The sequence below is a fragment of the Polyodon spathula genome, chromosome 1 (genome assembly GCF_017654505.1).
Source record: "Polyodon spathula isolate WHYD16114869_AA chromosome 1, ASM1765450v1, whole genome shotgun sequence".
In the NCBI taxonomy this organism is placed as follows: Eukaryota; Metazoa; Chordata; class Actinopteri; order Acipenseriformes; family Polyodontidae; genus Polyodon; species Polyodon spathula.
The window spans coordinates 27,182,224-27,200,849 of record NC_054534.1 but is presented as its reverse complement, the minus strand read 5'-3'; the positions used below and the strand labels follow the sequence as shown (position 1 = coordinate 27,200,849).

Genomic DNA, 18,626 nt, shown 5'->3' with positions numbered 1-18,626 from the left:
TCCACTAGTATCTGTATGGGCGTCACACACAGCAATATATTGCAGTACCGTGACATCTAATTGGATCTCCAGGTGTGCCTGCATGCTTCTACCATTGTTTAAAACCACCAGGAAGTACTGATGAGAACGATTCTTGCAAGACCACATATACAGATTGTGTTTTATAGGCCAATAAAATGACCTATGAAGCCCTGTCAGCTCAAAGAGCTGGATGAGTTATCAGTGCAGCACAGTGCCTCAAGGAAGGGCTGTAAATATGAGCCACTTCTACAATTTGTCTCCGCATGCAAACAGCTATTAGTACTTTGTTTTTGGTTTTTTTTTTTTTTTTGGGGGGGGGGGGGGGGGGTGTTTGGAATGTTTAAGTCTGCTTCCATTTTACGAATTCATCAAATAAGCCAACCTTCATTGGACGTCCTACTGAAATCCTAATTAAGGTTTTGTGGTTAAGAATGAACTTGTATATGCTGACTTTCACCTTCTGGAATACGAAGCCCTGCCAGGACAAGGACTATATTCTTATATATTTCATTGAATATTATATTGGTGTAAGCAAGTGCTTTTATTTAAGATAAGCACCTTAGTGAGATACAAAGATACATATTTAGGTAACATATAACAGTCTCTTTACTTTGAAGCTCAGCATACACAATAGCACTTTCTTCCAATTTAAAAGCATAATATATACATGAAGCATGATAAAAGTGATTTTAAGAGAACTGCATAATATTCTGGTGTAGAGGGCTCAAATATTCAAATCAATACACCAATGCAAGCCAAAAAACAAAGGACTTTATTTAAGTGTGAATGCCTTGAATCACTTTTATGAAGGAACAGCTTATAATGTCAGCAGCTAATTGCTCACGATATCCTTTATATTTTCGGTTGTTTGTTACTTCATAGTGCAGTAACCATACTGCCTCACTGCAGACACCAGTCAAGGATACAAGCACAAAGTCTACTAATTATTCAGTGTACCTTCAGAAGTGGCACTGAACACATTAAGAAAAAGTGCATTTGTGAATTGGGGAAACAAATACCGTTGGGGACCCCATTACTCTGCTTGATTTATTGCCTTCTAATATTGTAGTCTTAGAATCACTTATAGAATTGAATTCATAATTTGTGCAGTCTGTGCCCCATTAGCTTCTCTAAGATGGGTTATTTTCTAGTGCTGGGTAGCAAGCCAGCATTTGGCAGCAAACAACATACAGTGTAGCTACACTGTACATCCCATTGCTCAATTACAGGCTTAAAGGGTGATTCATTTAAAAATGATAATAAATAAATAAATAAAAAGTATCTGATTCCAAAAAGCTTTGGCCAAACATAAAACAAGTATCAGAAAAAAATACATAAAGTCATAAAACATTGTCTGGACAACATTTGACTCCAGGTTAAAGGCTGAACAAATTACTCTTGCCTGAATTTAAATTACTCTTACTTGACATCTTTAAATCATTTTGTATTCAGTCTTAGCTTTCAAGGGAGGAAAAATCAGAGTATCATGACTAAAGTATTCCTCTTGCTGTCTGAGAGCTACACCTCTAGTGAAGCCACAAGGGTGCTTTCAACCTCTGAGTTTTAAAACACCACAGAGATGTGACGACTGAAACAGAAACTACACAAAGCAAATCTAAACAACAAGAAGAACCTATCAGTATTCAAGTAGCTTTTTAAGACTAGATTTCCCATATTTTAGACTGAAAAATTATTACCAGATTTTCAAAATACATTTCATATTAGGTGGAAATGGCAACCCCCACCCCTTTTTTTTCTACTAACAAAATATAGCTTATAATGACTGGGAACTTCTTTTGTTGTCTCTAAATGGGAGAGAGAATTTTGGATTACAGTTTCTACTTCATTTGATCAAGCTCTACTGGCTTCATTACCAAGCTAAGTGATCCACTGTAGGGCTAAAGAGGAGCAGTATTGATAAAGTACTCTTTACAGTCGTACGCTCAGCTGCCTATGGATTTTTCATTTCTCAGACAAATAACCCTTTAGTTCTAATTCCAGTTAAACGGGTACCTAATGTGTAGTTATAAGTGAACTGGCTTCCTGGCTTTGTTGATTCCAGTGCAACTCTCTGGAGATTACACTTCATCAGGAGAAAGCTCGTTATCCAGGGAAAAGCCTTGCTTTAAAACCCTAACCAGCCTCCTGAGAACAGCATACAGATTCACTGTTTTGCACACCAACTCTTTTACATTAAAATGTACCTCTTTGTAATCATTCCACAATCTCTGTGAAATTAATCATTAAATGTAAAACGTTTTGTATGGCATACAAGCTACGTACAAAGCCGTAGTGCCCATAGTGATGTGTGTATATACATATATTCGTATGAGCTTAACATGCAGCCTACAGCACTCAGTATTCCCAGGTGGTCTCCCATCCAAGTACTAACCAAGCCCAACACTGCTTTGCTTAAGCATTGAATGGTAAATTCGATTTGAAGAGCTTTTTGCCGTCAGAGAGGAAGTAGCTCTTCTTGACCCCCTGGTAGTGATGTGAGACTGTGTAATAAGAAAGTTGATGCAATCTTTAAAAAAAAGAAACAAAACAACTTTTGATCTTTTTAAAGCCATAAATCCCCATAAAGAACACCAAAGGTGGAAGGAGGTAGACAAGAACCTCTGGAGTGCGTTCAAGACCATCGATAAACTAGAGAGCTCTCTGCACATCCTTCAATGGAGCCGCATCGAATGGGTCGCAATCGATCGCTGCTATTGATCACACCACTGATTCCATGGCTTCAACAGGATTAGTTAAGAAGGGATGAACTGTAGTTGGATGTCATGTAGAAATCTATCACTATTACATTTATTAACAGGGCACTACTATAGGGGTTCTTTATGAGAAAATAAGTGTGTGTGCTGTATCAAAGTGCCACAAACAGCTTATTACAAAGAAAACATTACAATTTGGAATAGCCAAATATTTTTAGGCTCAGGTCACCGCTATAACCCCTGTGCTGACTCGGGAGCGGCGAAGACGAACACACGCCGCCCTCCGAAGTGTGTGCTGTCAGCTTCTGTTCACACTGCAGGCCCACCATGCAGCCACCTCTGGGCAGCTTACAGGCAAGCCCGCAGGCGCCCTGACAGACTGCAGGAGTACGCAGTGAGCCGAGGACATCCTGGCTGACCTAAGCAACCCCCCCCAGGTGGCGCTCGGCCAATTGTGCGCCGCCCCCTGAACTCCCATCCATGATTGGCAGTGGAATAGCCTGAACTCGAACCGGCGACATCCAGGCTATAGGGTGCATCCTGCACTCCACGCGGATGGGCCACTTGGGAGACCCTTGATGCTATTTTTATGATCTAATCTAATACAATGTCAAAGCGATTAAGTTCACTCATACTAAAAAAATAAATAAAATGCACACACACACACTAGACTATGAATTCCGAGCTTTGTTTATTTTTTCAACAGATACCGGTACTGTAGTGTAAGAAATGTATTATTATATAGTGCTTTTCTCATCTTAGAGCCCTTTATCATAACTAAATATTGTACATAAAAAAACTAAAACAAATAACATTTGAACAATTCTAGTGCTAGTTGCCATATTTAATATCACCAACTGTAATTCAAACTGGTGGACACACTTCCGGCTCACCAATAGATTTGCAGCGGGAACAAAACAATGCACCCAGTTTTATACTTATTATTGGGCCAGTAAAAACACTACCTCAGTGGCCCAAGAGGCCAGTAGTAAACAAATCTAAATGTAGAGCCCTGAACCAGCTTCTGTAATGAACACATTCCTTTGCCATAGAGCCTTTAATAATAGTTCTAGCTTATAATTTCTATCTGAGTCAGCGAAGAACAGCCTTCAATGGTATCCTTTGCAATAGATGCCTATCACGCTCTCTCGCTGACTCACAAACAGCCAGCTGCTCTATTCTCCTATTGATTTTAGACTTAGGTTTCTGAGACAGCCTTTTGCATTTCCATTAGGGTCAGTAGAATTGATCAAACACATTTACAAAATGTATGTGCTTTCTTTTGCTTTACAGTTACACTTGGTAAGAATGACTGTACAGGAATATTATTTAACCTTTCATTTCCTCAGCTTAAATTGTTATCTAAATGAAGTCACTGTGATGCAGCTATTTTAGTGTGTTGTAAGTTTGTAACCTGAGATAGTGAACTGTCCCGTTTCAATCTTTTGGAGTCAAACATGGACTGATTATCTTTCTTTTTTTACTCAGTGTACCTCTGACAGGTTGTTTTCTGGTAGATTTTAAGATATTAAAGACACTGTCCATATAACTTGCATTCATGCTGTCCATTATCAAAGTAACAGCTGGCTTGTGCTTGATTAACTACAACAACTTAAACACTGATAAGGTGACAGAGCTTATATCTTATTGTACCTTAGGGAATCAATTTTTTATTAAATGTGAACTTGAAGCCATGTACTGTAACAGATAAGACTTTCATTGTATATCAGTATGAGCCAGCTTAACAAGGAAGATTTACAGACGTAAATAATCTCATAACAGAACCTGAAATCCTACTAAATGCTACTAAATACGACTATTATCATCAACCACGTGATAAATCTTTCTTGCCAAGAAAGGTACAATTCTCAAATGGCTACTTTGGTCAAAATGTGTTATTATGGGCATTTAACAGCAACAACAGATGCATTGTATTAAACAAAACAATTACCATATAATACTATTGTACCATCCAAAATGACTACATGTTCCTACAGTTTTGTCTTTGGAAATTATAGTGTTTTTTTTTTTTTTTTTTTTTTTTTTTTTTTTACATCCCTGTAATACTATTGATATTACCTGTGACTGCCAAACACCTCTGTGTATGCTATGATAGGTCTAGTACAGCTACTCACTAGTGTTCAAAGTGGAACACTTCACCAAAAGGGAAAACAAGAAACGTGTTTCACAAATATTTTCAAAGCCTGTTGTGCAAAGTATTAAAACATATTATCTTTGTACACTCATGGTCACCTCCATTATTTACCTCTCAGAGAAACGCAAATGGTAAACTAAGTACCAGAAACAATACAACAGTAGTAACAAACCAGTAATCTATACTCTAGATCAGTAGTGTAAGCACACAATGTTATTGGCTTATGCCTAATTTTCAATAATTAGTCTGCAACAGCATTGCTAATGCATCAGTCCAATCAATGCATACATTTTACAAAGGAGAGAGCGGGTCGGTAAAACGCTGTCACACATAATAATGCATCAAGTAACACAATTGACACACAGTAGTAAAGAAAGAACCACAACGAAGCAATGTATTATTGTAACAAAAAAAACCAAAAAAATCCTTACTAAAAGCAACAGCAAAAAAAAAACGGTTATAAATGGCAAACACTATGAGGCTGGCAGCTTTCCAAATGTATTAATTTCCCTGCTTCCAAAGTCACAGCAGTTAGTGAGCAGATAGCATTACTGGGATTGTCTTTCTCATAGACTCCAGGATAAAGAGGAATCAATTAGTCCAGAGCAGGCACTGACCTTGAAGTAGATCTCAGAGAGGAGAGAAAAGGGAATATCTGGGCTCCACAGCAATTCCATTCAGGAAGTAACATATCATTAGCTATTGATTTTTAATATAGCATCTCTCTACTGACTTTTATCAGGTGCAATTCCAAACATAGATCAGCTGTTCAGATCCTAATCAAATCTGGACCTCACTATTATTCTGTAGTGAGGGAATGAGGAAGGGCAGCGTTTCTCATCGTATGTTTCACTTGAACCTGCACTAAATTGCAACATTCACCACAGCAGGGTTGATAAAAGGAGCCATTTCATTACATGGCTGTCAAAGTACACAAAGTTACGTGTTATGTGACATAGCATCTTTTGCTTTCAGTTCTTTACAGTATCTTAGATTGAAAATGTTTACTTTGAAAGAATGTTGCAGTCTTAAACACTGGACAGGGGTTTAAACAAAAACAAGTGAGATATTAAGCCTGTGCCATTCGTTAAACAAGCATAAAGGGGTTTTCGGGGATTCTTTCCTATTTCAGATAATCTAATCAGTCATTTTGTCAATACAAATCTGAAATTACAAGAAGCCTGTCCATAGAGGTTTTACAAAGGGAGGAGATTTAAAAAAAAAATATTACCTGATCATTAATAAGAGAGGTTCAATTTGAGGCATGCAGGATTTTATTTTTTCAGTCTAGTCATGTAATAAAATAAATAAACACATAAACTAAGACTAAGAGAACAGCCTGACCTTTAAAGCTACTATAATGTGCTTACATATTTATATGTGCTGTGCACACATTGCTTTTCAAGTATTTTGCATTTATATGCACTGTGCCACTGAGTCTTGTACAATACCCCGTTAAAATTAGCTTTCAAAGTATTCATTTCTTAATAAGTAATGAATTTATTCTTCCCGTGTTTGAGAACAAATGCCAACCCACCACTGGTCATTTTAAACCAAACCTACAATGTCCTATTTTGGCCTTCCTAAGATAAGTGTTGCGCTTTCTATAGTACATAACATGAGGTAATTACGACCTACATCCCCACCCATTTCCCTAAGGTATGCTAATTGCATTTAAGGCAGTATGACTTAACAAAAAAGGGGGTGGGTGGTTATAAAAAAAAAAAATGAAATACTTACGCAACTTGAGTATTTTTATTATATTAGTTTCCACTGTTTGCAGAGGATGCCCAGTGGTGGGTCCTTTCACGTTAGGAGTTGTGAGGGGTCTCTGGTTGGCAGGAGTGGTTAGCAGAGTTAAAGCCGAGGTAGGGCTATTGAAGGTTGGATTGTGGACAGAGTCAGGCGCCATAGAAGGGTCACCTTTCACCTGCACTGTTTGCTGCCCTGTGCGGTGGCTGGGTAAGACTGAGGTATGTACAGCTTGGGGCTCGCCAGTGGGCCCCAGAGTTTGGTCGGCATAGATTATTGGGTCCTGACCAATCCGATTGGGGTCAAGGTGGGTGTGGGGCTCGAAGATCTTGTCCACAAAGACCCACTTGAGGCCAGCAGTGCAGAGAGCCAGGCTGATGAGGCAAGCCAGGATGGGCAGGATGCAGATCTTCTCTGAGTTCAGGCAGCTCCTCACTTGTGCTGTCTCCATGCAGATGCAGCAGGTAGCAGCCAGGCCTGCCAATCCCAGAGCTCGGTTTTCCTCGGCAACTCCCTCTGTTGCCGCGGACACTTCTGGGGCATTCTCCTGAGCCGTGGAGGCAAAGAGCGGTGAATCAGTAGCAGCAGCATCAGCACAGGGAGGGGTGGGAGGGCCCGGGGAGGTTTCATCAGCTCCCTCAGCCATCCTCACGGTCAGACAAAGATCTCCGGAGGCCTGAACTCTAACTTGGTGCACAAGACAGCAGCCAGCAAGAATGATGAAGCGTGTCTTCCATTATTTGATCACAAAATAGCTTGATGGTGCGGGCGTAGATACAGACATCAAGCTATAGACATATATAAAAAGTCAAATAAATGATGACTCTTCTTCTTTTGGGACCATTCTCAAGGCATGGCGGTTCTCCGGGTAATTAAAATGAAAATAAATAATTTTTTTCAGGTTTTTCACAGTTTCAGAAGATTTGCTGTAACTCCAGGGTTCAAAATTCAGCTGACTCACCTGAAGTCTTTGCGAGTGGAGCCGGCTTTCATGTAAACACTGTTGTTAAGCAGAGGCAGAAGCAGCATCAGCAGCACAAGCAACATCCTGTTGTGTTCAAACTGCAGCTGTAAGAGGCTGAATCACCAAGGAGCAGCAGGTGCCAGTCCTCTAAGCACCACTGGCAAAGCGTATCATTAGCAGAGAGAGACTAGAAAAACACAAGGACCAGGAGGGTGGATACTCCCCTTCCTTTTCTCCCCTCCTCCTTTTCTCTTTCCTGGTTTCTGTCTCTCTCTTTCCCTTCTGACTGCAGAGAAGGACTGAGCAAAATCAGAACACACAGCACACAGAGGGGCTGGCTCAACTTCCTACTTGATCCAATTAAGAAGAGAAAGCCATCACATCAGAGGCAGAGAGCACTTTTTTTTGTATTTCTTTTTTCTCTTTTCTTTCTCCTCTGATAGGTATAGATAGGCTGGCAATTGATGATGTTAATGTAAAGAGCTACTGCAGGTTTGAAGGGCTGGTGCTGAACCCAGCGGAACTGATATAAGATGCCTCCCCAGAGAACTGGGCTTTTGTTTTAATATTGCCACATATATTGAGGCTTGCTTCCCTGCTCCAGCACTATAGCTGCCATTAATGCTGTTTTTGTATTACAGGTTTGGTGTTGTTTAATCTTATAAAATAGCAAGTTGTATATGAAGGCATGTATGGTATTCATTAGATTTGTCAGTAGTCCAGATAGAGCAATATTCAATCCGTGGTACTCAGCTTTCTTGATTTCTTTCTTTTTTTTAAAACTCTTAATTCAATTTCCACAGTTTCAATTCAATCTATTCTGATTTGGTTTCATGTTACTGTCTGTGAATAAAATAGTTTCTTATAAAACTTGCTCTTTTGCTAATAATAATCACATTTACAGTGACACTGCTGTCTAGTGCTGACTCAGGGGATGTGTACTGTTGTCAAGACCAGCAGGAAACAGCTTTGGCTCAACATAAATATTTTACTAGACAGAGACAACTTGAAGTGTACTAGTGTGAATGTGAAAGCCCTCCTTTTATTAAGACACTAACAGAAAACCCAAGCATTTAGTGTTCATAAAATTAACAAATATTTTTAAAACAGACATTGTGAATTATCGCCAGAGAAAAAAACTATAAAACATGGCTTAAAAAAAAAGCAGTACGCTAATGAAAAAAAGCAACAGGTTTAAAAATATATATCATTTTTTATTATATTTCTAGTAAAACAAACACCAAAATAGTATTATTAAAACCAGGGCAACATTTACAAGAAGTATTCAAACATGATGTAATGGACCTACTCCTACTCACTTGAAACCTTTTAACACTAAAGATTAAAACACCTACAGCCACATGTTCATGAAGCTGCTTCAACAAGGAGAAGCATCCGATCCCCCCACACTTCAGCCCCCACAACTAGAATAATCACATTAGGTGTGCCTTCTCATTAACTTTTCCAGTGTACAAAAGGTTCTTGATACCCTAAATACAGATGAGAAGTGCATTTAGAATGTCAAATGTCCAGAGGGTCCAAATTCTACTTCATTAGAAAGGAAAAATAAAATATCACCCAGGGGAACAGTTAACCCCTCAGTGCCTGTAGCTGCGCTGTGGGAGGGGAAGCTAAGCAACCCAATAAACACAATGAAACTATGCATGTGATTCAGCCTGGAATCCCTAATATGAAGAACACCATGTGGAAAATAAAACTGTAAGAATAACTTTGTGAAACACTAACACTTTTCTTGCCTTAACTTTCCTGTATAAACTATTATAAAAGTGAATTTGCACAGCAATGTTGTAGTTTATTATGATTATAAAGTACTATAAATCTATCATACTTACCCATGTGTTTTTGTTTTTTTTTTTTTAATTTTTAATAATTTTTTTTTTAACAATTTTTATCACATATACTGTATGAAACCAACATGTCACTTTTAATATGCTTTAATACACTTTGAAACTGGGTGTCCACAGACCTTGAAACGCCTTTCACTGTTACATCTGAACTTAAACAAATTACAAATTACAAATCTTTACAGCCAATATACATTCAATGTCACTGCTACAATTCTCCTTTCTTTTTTGGGAGGTCCCTATTAAACATTTTAACCAAATTATTAAAAAGGCATAGGTTCTTAAAAAAAGAAGTAGGAGAACCTATGCCTTACTAAAAATCAATATATACCCATAACAATTGCACACTGTTTTCTTTTCTTAGTGCAGTAAGGGGCTTTAGTAACAGATATATCTGCCTTTTCTATGCTGGACAAAAGCTTTAAAGAGGTCAGGATTACAGGTCACCTAACTCCTGAAGCATTGTTGGGTTTAGGAGACACAATCTTTAAGCCGCACTGTGAGATGGAAAGCTGCTCAAAGAAATCCCCCAATGAGCTGTTAATCTTCTTACTGCTAATTAAGATTATGTAAAAATAAATCCAGATTGGTGTCAGCATGGGTTGCTTACACAAGTAAAAGGTGTTTTGACTGTGGGTCAATAGAAAAGTCTACTCTGAGCTAGAAAGCAGCGCAACCCGTCTCCACAGAGTCTAGCTCTATAACATTCTCTTTATGGAAAACTCTTCTTAGGCAAGCACACTGATAGTTTAAAACAGATGAATCTGTTCATTATTAGAACTCTTCATCTGTTTAGAGCAAGTGTCCGGTTTCTTGCAGATTTCCAGGTTGGAAATGCTTTCACACCAAGGAGGGGCTAAAGGGGGGAGGTAAAAACAAGATGTCAAGAATCACACAGTAGCGTTTCCTGACATCCAATCCTAAACTTAATCCACTATGATGCATCTCTCTCTTTTTGCTTTACCCCTAATTATTTCCCCCTAATTATTTCCCCCCTGTTTTTCTGCCTAATTTAGAATGTCAAATAATATTCCCTCACCTCAGGGAACTCCCAACAAGAGCTCAGGAGAACTGAAGGTCACAGCATGTCTTCTGAGACCACCACCAGTGTGGTGACTCAGTCCCTGACGATTTTACCTTCCGAACCTGCGAGAGCGCCACAGATAATGAAACACTAAGATCGATGACATAGCACTGCCAGGACGCAAACCTCTTCTCCCCTAACTGTATAATTTATCAGGTGAGCCTAACAGGTGAGCCTAACAGGGAATATATATACACACACAGTGCCTATAGAAAGTCATGGCTTGAAGATTGCTATCCATCAGCGTTCCCCAAGGAACTTGACAGAGTTTGAACAGTTTTGTAAAGAAGAATGGTCAAATATTGTCAAATCTAGGTGTGCAAAGTTGGTAGAGACCTATCCCAACAGACTCACAGCTGTAATTGCTGCCAAAGGTGCTTCTACCAAGTATTAACTCAGGGGTGGAGACTTATCCAATTATGATCTTTCAGTTTTGTATTTTTAATATATAATTTAGTTCTAAATAAAAACTTTTTTTCCCCTTAACAGTGTGGAGTATGGTGTGTAGATAAGTGGAAAAAAAAATGCATGAAACTCTGAGGCACTGACACAACAAAATGTGAAAAAAGTTCAAAGGGGTGTGTGTATTTTATATATATATATATATATATATATATATATATATATATATATATATATATATATATATATATATATATATATATATATCAACAGTTTATGTTGTACAATACGGGTATAGTATAAATATTGATTTATTTTCACTTTGTCATTTAAATAAAGCGTATCTGGTACACACATATGGTTAATAGCATTACAAATAATATTTGTCTTTTATAGTATTTCATTTATTTTTTCTTATTAGTCATTAACCAAAAGTTGGAGCTTCCTTATTGAATGCAACCCTGTATTATAGAGAGAATATGTCGTTTACCTATGTATTGACCTTGAACCAAAAACAGTGCTTACAGAACTCCTGTTGTACAAAAGGGCAAACACACATAACTGTACTGTATGTCTTCTTTAAAGGGTTGACAGAAAGGAGCAATCAACCATAAAATATTCCATTCCCTTGGAAATATTGCCACACTTACCGTATTTGTCGTGAAACATGTTTATAGTGGTCACTTCCCCCAGTCCCAGACATTAATAATTGATTGTAAAAACGACATCACATTAATGGTGCCTATATATATATATATATATATATATATATATATATATATATATATATATATATATATATACTATACTTGGGTAAGGCCTAATTCAAATATATTTGAGATCAATTGTCTTTTTTTGTAAAGAAATATGTGAATTTACAAAACATATCAATGAATGTGTCAAAAAGAATTACTAAATCAAGTTATATATTTATCTGATTATCAACAGTTGGTAAATTGAAGACTTTTTTTTTTCAACCTTTAGTGCCCTGTTTGTATATTAGACAGCACTGTACTGTATCACAGTTAATAGATCCGGTGTGAGCAGACTGCGGCTGCTACACTAATCTCTCGTCCCATCCCACTGCTTTGCAGACGGAGGTGGGGGGGGGGTCAAAGGGAGCTGGGTGCTATGGAAATGAGCACCTTGGGGGCACTGCATGCTGCTCTGAACCACCGCAGAGCTAAATAAGTGCATTACGGAGAGTGAGGTCCCGGTCAGTGCAGCATCTGTAATGAGTGAACTTAGCAGCACAACGGCTAGAGCCACAGCACAAAGACAGAGCTGCTCATTCACTGCAGATATACACAAACGACCCAGCAATTTAACACACTGGAACTTTACTGTAGGGCATGTATCTCATCACTGTGTGGAAAAAAATATTCTTCACCTGTAGAAGTGGTGACAGATCCTACTAAACACTGAAAACTACAGTACAAGTCATGGACTAATGCTGAAATACTGTAAATAATTTAGATTTTTTGGTAAGAGACCATGTTGCTTTCTATGAAACATCTCTTTCACCTGTACATCTCCTGCCATTAAGTTCTAGGCCCCTCTTACCATTGCCAGTGTGTGTGGTGGCTGTGTGATGTAATTGTATGAGGAATGTCCACTGAGATCTCCAAACTTATTCAAACCAAAGACCCAACGATTGTGAACAGCCCGCTGGATGCGGACTTGTGGTGTGTGAGTCACCAGTTCGCGCCAAGCCTCCGCCCTGATACAGTTCCACAGTTTTCCTTTTCAAATTGAACTAATTTTCAAAAAGAAAAAAAAACCTAGGTTTTAATATTTTATGGCCCCGGTCTTCAACAATAATGCCATCTTTAGAAAATGATTACAATCCATATATCTTTCAGAGCAGACAAGAGCACTTTGATCTGATCATATTTGGCACACTTACTGTATTGTAAACCACATACAGTATAATGCCCATTTATGTATCACGTACGGTAGAATGCTAAGCCACCCCTCTATATTATTATTTTTAAAATCCAGCCTCATAAGCCAGAATGTTTCATATGCACTAAGTTTCGTTGTCAAACAAGAAAAAAAAAGAAATGGAATCTAATTACATAAATAAAAAAGCTTTTCTCATTAAAAAAAATGTTTAGGCATTACAGGGTTAATAAAGCAAGGCTGAAGTGTGCAGGACAGAAGCTATTTAAAAGTGGCATTTAGGCAGTTTAACGTATTCCTACAACCAGATGACTGCATAATAGTAAAGACGTGTGAGGAAAGACAGCAAAGCAGCAAACAGAGATGTTCTAAATAAAAGATGAACCAGGACTCTAATCAGTAGTAATTAAGGTATTCCTTTAGCTAAACTGGGAAAAAATGATCTCCTTCTACAGGCAGACATTTACAGGAAGTTATATGTATTATTTATAGTGCGTGTGCGAGACAGAGAGAGAGAGAAAGAGACAGAGAGAGAGAGAGAGAGAGAGATAGACAGAGAGAGAGAGAATGACCTAGAAAATTCCCCCTCTGTAGCTTAGAGAAGCAGGGTGAATATCCAGCTATAGGCAACAGGATGTGCATTAGGAGATGAGATTTGGATCTAGCCAAAAACAGCAAAGCATAACTTTTAATAACAAATAAGGCCCCAAGTCTCAGAGGTAGGATTGAATTCAATAATGCAGCTATCTCTCTGCTGATGCACAGACAAAGAGGAATTTCAAAGGGATAGAAAACCTATTTTATCACCTGCTAGCACATTTAGGAAATCATGAGTACACTGTCAGTACAGTCAGTAAACACTGCCATCGAAAAGAACATGCTTCGCATCAATACAAGAGCAAGAGTACTTTCAGATGATAAGAAGCCGAATCTGACAGTCACTGGTGCCAAACCCTGCAACTTCATGCAAGGAGAAAGAACGCCATAGAAGGGAAAACACTCATGGAAATTAAGTATGAGTTGTTAAAAACTATTTCATAACTAACCCCACATTATATAAATTTACCATTACTGTAGGTGACATTTTTACATTATTCCTCCTGTTTTGATGAAAACTTCCGACCACAGCTGCCTAAGAAACTGGTGGGTGAACAGTGTGTACAGTACATATACGTTTAGCAAAATAAATTCAGTCAAGTAAAAAAAAAAAAAAAAAAAAAAAGTGGTATTTCTTTAATTGAATGTGTTCTCATTTGGCATGTTTACAGAACGTTGCTAGCTTGTTGTGTCTGAAGCTCGTGAGATATGTCATCTCTGCCCCAGCCTGCCAGTTCGGTGCCTGCAACAGAGACTCATTTGTCACCCGATCGTGACTTCTGGGGCTCCCTGTCAGAGCAGCAATCTGCTCGGCTGCTGCTGGGTGTGTAATGGAGCTCAGGGCAGGAAGGAACACAGTTGTTCAGTTAAGGAAGCTTTGCATGCTGTAGAGACCATCAATAAAAACAGCTTCCATTATCGTTAATGCTACACTGCATAGGGGTGGGGGCTTCAGCACCACAGCGGTGAACAGCTACTAGCTGACACAGGATCCTCCACAGTCCATACATGGAATCTCATTGATGGAAGAACCACTTAAAACAATTACATGACAGTAGCTTGCCTTAAATGAGTACATACTGTGTGTTCTGAAAAAGAGGCAAATGTTTGATATAAACATAGAAGACATGCTCTTAACAGCTAAATCCCCCTTTTGCAAGCAGAAAATGAAACCTGGAGTGTGTTATCATTTATTCTACAACGCTATGTGTTCAATTTTAAAGTAGAACAATGGGCAGCACATTGTAGCGTAGTGGCGTGCGGCAGAAATAGTAAATCCAGACACGGAAGACCGCAGTTCAGTGCTTTGGCGCACTTTTATTACTTCTACAACAACAAAAAAAGGTTTAAACAAAAATACAAATCCACACCAAAAACAGCATACCAAACAAAACAGCATAGCATTCTGGGGCTGATCAATCAGACAGTCAGCCTCCCCAGAAAGACACCACACCAAACCATTGATCTCATTTAAAACCATGTGACTGTGCAAAGGGTGGACATCATGGAACTTCTTTGCCCTGGGAGACAGCTTAGGTCTTCAGTACCCTAATGTGGGATGCAACACATAATTGGACTTTATATTGTTGGCTTGTTGTGATTGTTTAAATGCAAGCACATTCGCTGTAACTTGAACCCTCTACTTTTCCAATGGGTTGTTCTTCAGTATAGAACAGCCTATACGTTCACTAACCCAGTACAATATAAAAAAACGCATACTTTTCCCATTATATATCCAATTTAAAATTCTGCCTTCTGACAGCTAGAAGATTAAGATAACATCTGAAAACATTTGATGATGCGCACGCTAAAGGTTTTGTTATAATTTAAAGTATCTGTTAGTCACAGTGTGGGCGTACTTTTATTCTGTGGGGTTTTATAAACTTACATTACAAAGAATACTAGATCTCTGGCTGAAAGCTGTCAAAAATATAGATTTTCCAGTCAAGGCTGCAGCGCATGAAGGACCGTTTAAAAGCCGTCTGAATAAATTGTAGGGGAATTGCTTCAGATTTCCAATACCAGCCAGCACTGTGCTGCCAGTGTTAGAAAAAGAAAAACAAATGAGGTGTGTACAGCATACAATACCAACAAGAACTAACAGAAAAAAACTGGCATTGTTTAGTGTAATATGATATACGATGTTGCAATGTACAAAAATACTATAATATAGAACTGTACAATCATTCAATCTATATACTTGTTTATGTATTAATCAGACCACCATATTCTAGTAATCAGTAGTTCATGATTATTCATGACTTTCTTAAATGGCACTTATTGAGTAGTCACCCCTCGCCCCCACCCCCCACCCCAAAAAAAAACCCTACCTGACATTTAATAACTGCCATACCCCATTCATGTTATTTAAAAAATGTGCGACCATCAAATGTGCTTGGGTAGAGTTTACCTTTTCAGCCAAACTGCATAGTGAACTACTACGGTACTGCAACCTACAGTATGTACTCTGACACAAGACCAGTAATTCTAATTAAATATCACAAACACTGCTGCAGACCTCAATCCCACTGGGTACAGTCCTTTCCTATGTAGTGTCTTTGAGTTTGTAGATGCACGTGCATTTCAGGACCTGTCTGTATTTGACCCCAACAAGCTGAAAGACTTGGATTTATATATATATATGGATTTATATATATATATCACATACAGTACAGGTTTTTACATGTCTTATTGTAAAAACTTAACAGTAGCCTATGTTGTACTGTATGACTTTTTCACTTGCAAACAAATCATATATTGCTCTTGTAATTAGCTACGACTCTTTCATCGCAACACACATTATACATTACTCTTTTAATTAGCTGCTAAAGGTTCTGTTAACCTTTAGTACTTTATGAAGTGAAAAATATGTAGCACCAGCAATATTTGATTAGCAGTCAGTGGGCCATGCACAACAGTGGTTATGTCTTATTTCAGATCTCATAAATAATTGAATCCTTCAGCAATCAAGCACTCAACCACAGAAGCATATTATTAACCATGCAATGATATTGTATTGCTATTTCTTCTGTTGTGTTCCTTCAGGTTGAATACTAAGTAAATCACATTAACACGAATGCAGGTTCATATTTCTTTCTTAATATCCATTAAAATGCAGAGTGCTATGGTATTAATAGCTGTAATAAATTATTGAGCTATCTTTAGCAAAATTTCTAAGTGTTGGGGGAAGCACAAGGGGTATTGAAAAGTCCATTTTTTATACCCTTTGTGTACAGTAAAATGTAGTAATACACTCTTCTGTGCTTTAAGCCCAAGTATTGTGTAGCTCCTGAGACCCAGCTGTGTTCCTTATCTTACTTTATTTTAATTACCAATAAAATGGTTACATGTATGGCAGACAATAAGTCATAATGGATGTGTTTCTTTTATTATACGTTGTAATTGATTAAATTAAGCAGAGATTTCCTTTTTGAGGAAAAAAAAGTTTTGTCTGCGAGAATTCCACTCGTTATTTATTAAATTAAAAAGCAGTCAAACCACGAATCATCCGTTTTTCCAGCTACAGACTCCCAGACTGACAAGGGACAATTCCCCCAACCCTGTTAGCATCCTGTCAGAATCTCACAACATGTTTTAAACCAAAATATAAGCATGTTTCATTAAATAACACTAGAGTGCAAAATAATGCAAATAAAAAAGTACTATACTTCAAAAATATATACAGCAGAACAAATAGCCAATAAAAACATATGCTTGATTGCATAAAACAATAAAAAAAAACTACAAAAATATGAAAAACATGAATCAAAACACTGAATTCTATATGACTTCAATGCACTGTCATTATCATTATATGAAAGGGAAAGAAAGGACCAAATGTGGTGCAGATTTGAATATCATGGCAATATACAGACTAATTATATAACTGATACACATAACAAGATTAATTCATTACAGGGAAAGCTGAATCTATTAAGCAGTGTCAGAATGTACTTCCGATGACTAGCAAAAGCTTAGTTTCCACAAGTGTGTATATATTCCAGCTGGCGGCTGCACTAAAGGCACTGTGCCTTTTTTTTATTCATCTTTTTTGATCGCTAGAATTGTGTTTTAAATGTGGCCCCATACTAAAATCCTCGCAGTCAGTGTTGCAGTTAACATGTTTAATATTATATATGTATTCAGTTAGTTATTCCACATTTGAATCCACTAAAATAAATGTATGTACATTCCATCCCTGTCCAAGTCTACCTAGAGTGTGACATGAGTGCTCTGCAGCAGTCCACATGGTAGGTATCCTAATTTGGTGGGACCAGTTAATTAACTTATCACTTCATTGACTGAAAGACCCAGACTGTAATGGGCCAAAGTTGAGAACAACTGGTTTGAATCTTTCACCAACAAGTGCCACATAAACAGAAGGACAATGACAGTGAATATGCTCAATGTTTCAATCAGCAATGTAAAAATATATCATACTGTGCAATAAACTTTCATTTTCTATTAAGTTTGCAATTATCAATGTTGTTGTGTTTCTCTAGTATTAACTGAAGGACAATCTGTCCACTGGAATATACGCTTCAAAGTGCTCGATGGGAATAGGTGACCCAGTTCATTATGTGAGTATTGCAGTAAAGAAAAGCACAGAATAAACGGAAATATGTTTTTAGCATTTGCAGTAGCCTAGCCTAGCTTTTCCCAGTCCAAAAAAAAATAAAAAAATTTAAATGAAACTATGAAATATACAATTTTGCTCATAACTGAAAAGCCCAGTATACTGTACAGGGTTGTGTGATTTTCTAGGGAATATCATATAATTTTCCTTATATTGACTCTACAAGAAACTGATTACTTCAGTTGAATAATTGATACTAATGAAGCTAATCATATAAATACCACAATGCAATGTAGCAATCTACAGTAAATACGAAATAAAATGCATCTGAATGAAATTCTGATATAAAGAGACTATGGGACGGCATATAATATTACAATGAGACTGGGTGAAAACTGTTTCATTATCGTCACATAATATACTAATATTCAAGTTTTCAGGTTGGAATAACTTGTAAATTGGAGTTTTCATATTCTAAATGTCCAAATATTCTGTCTGTTAAAATGCATGATTCTTTAGACAAATGTAACAATAAACCTGATATAGTGACATAGTTTTCTGAAGAACAACAACAAATTGAGTAAAGGCTCCACA

General features: G+C 37.6%; 1 protein-coding gene across 5 annotated transcripts in view; it reads right to left on the bottom strand.

Annotated features, from left to right (window-relative positions):
• LOC121316650 (pro-neuregulin-1, membrane-bound isoform-like) overlaps positions 1-18,626 on the bottom strand; it is an 85,818-nt gene that overhangs the window by 46,735 nt on the left and 20,457 nt on the right. For 4 of the 5 annotated variants that reach the window (XM_041251716.1, XM_041251693.1, XM_041251700.1 and 1 more), the window contains exon 1: positions 6,631-8,751. The exons of the other annotated variant lie outside the window; for it this stretch is intronic. In XM_041251716.1, the coding sequence (XP_041107650.1) occupies positions 6,631-7,288 (658 nt within the window). In that variant the 5' untranslated portion in view covers positions 7,289-8,751. Of the gene's footprint in view, positions 1-6,630; positions 8,752-18,626 lie in introns of those variants that run through there. 5 annotated transcript variants of the gene reach the window in all.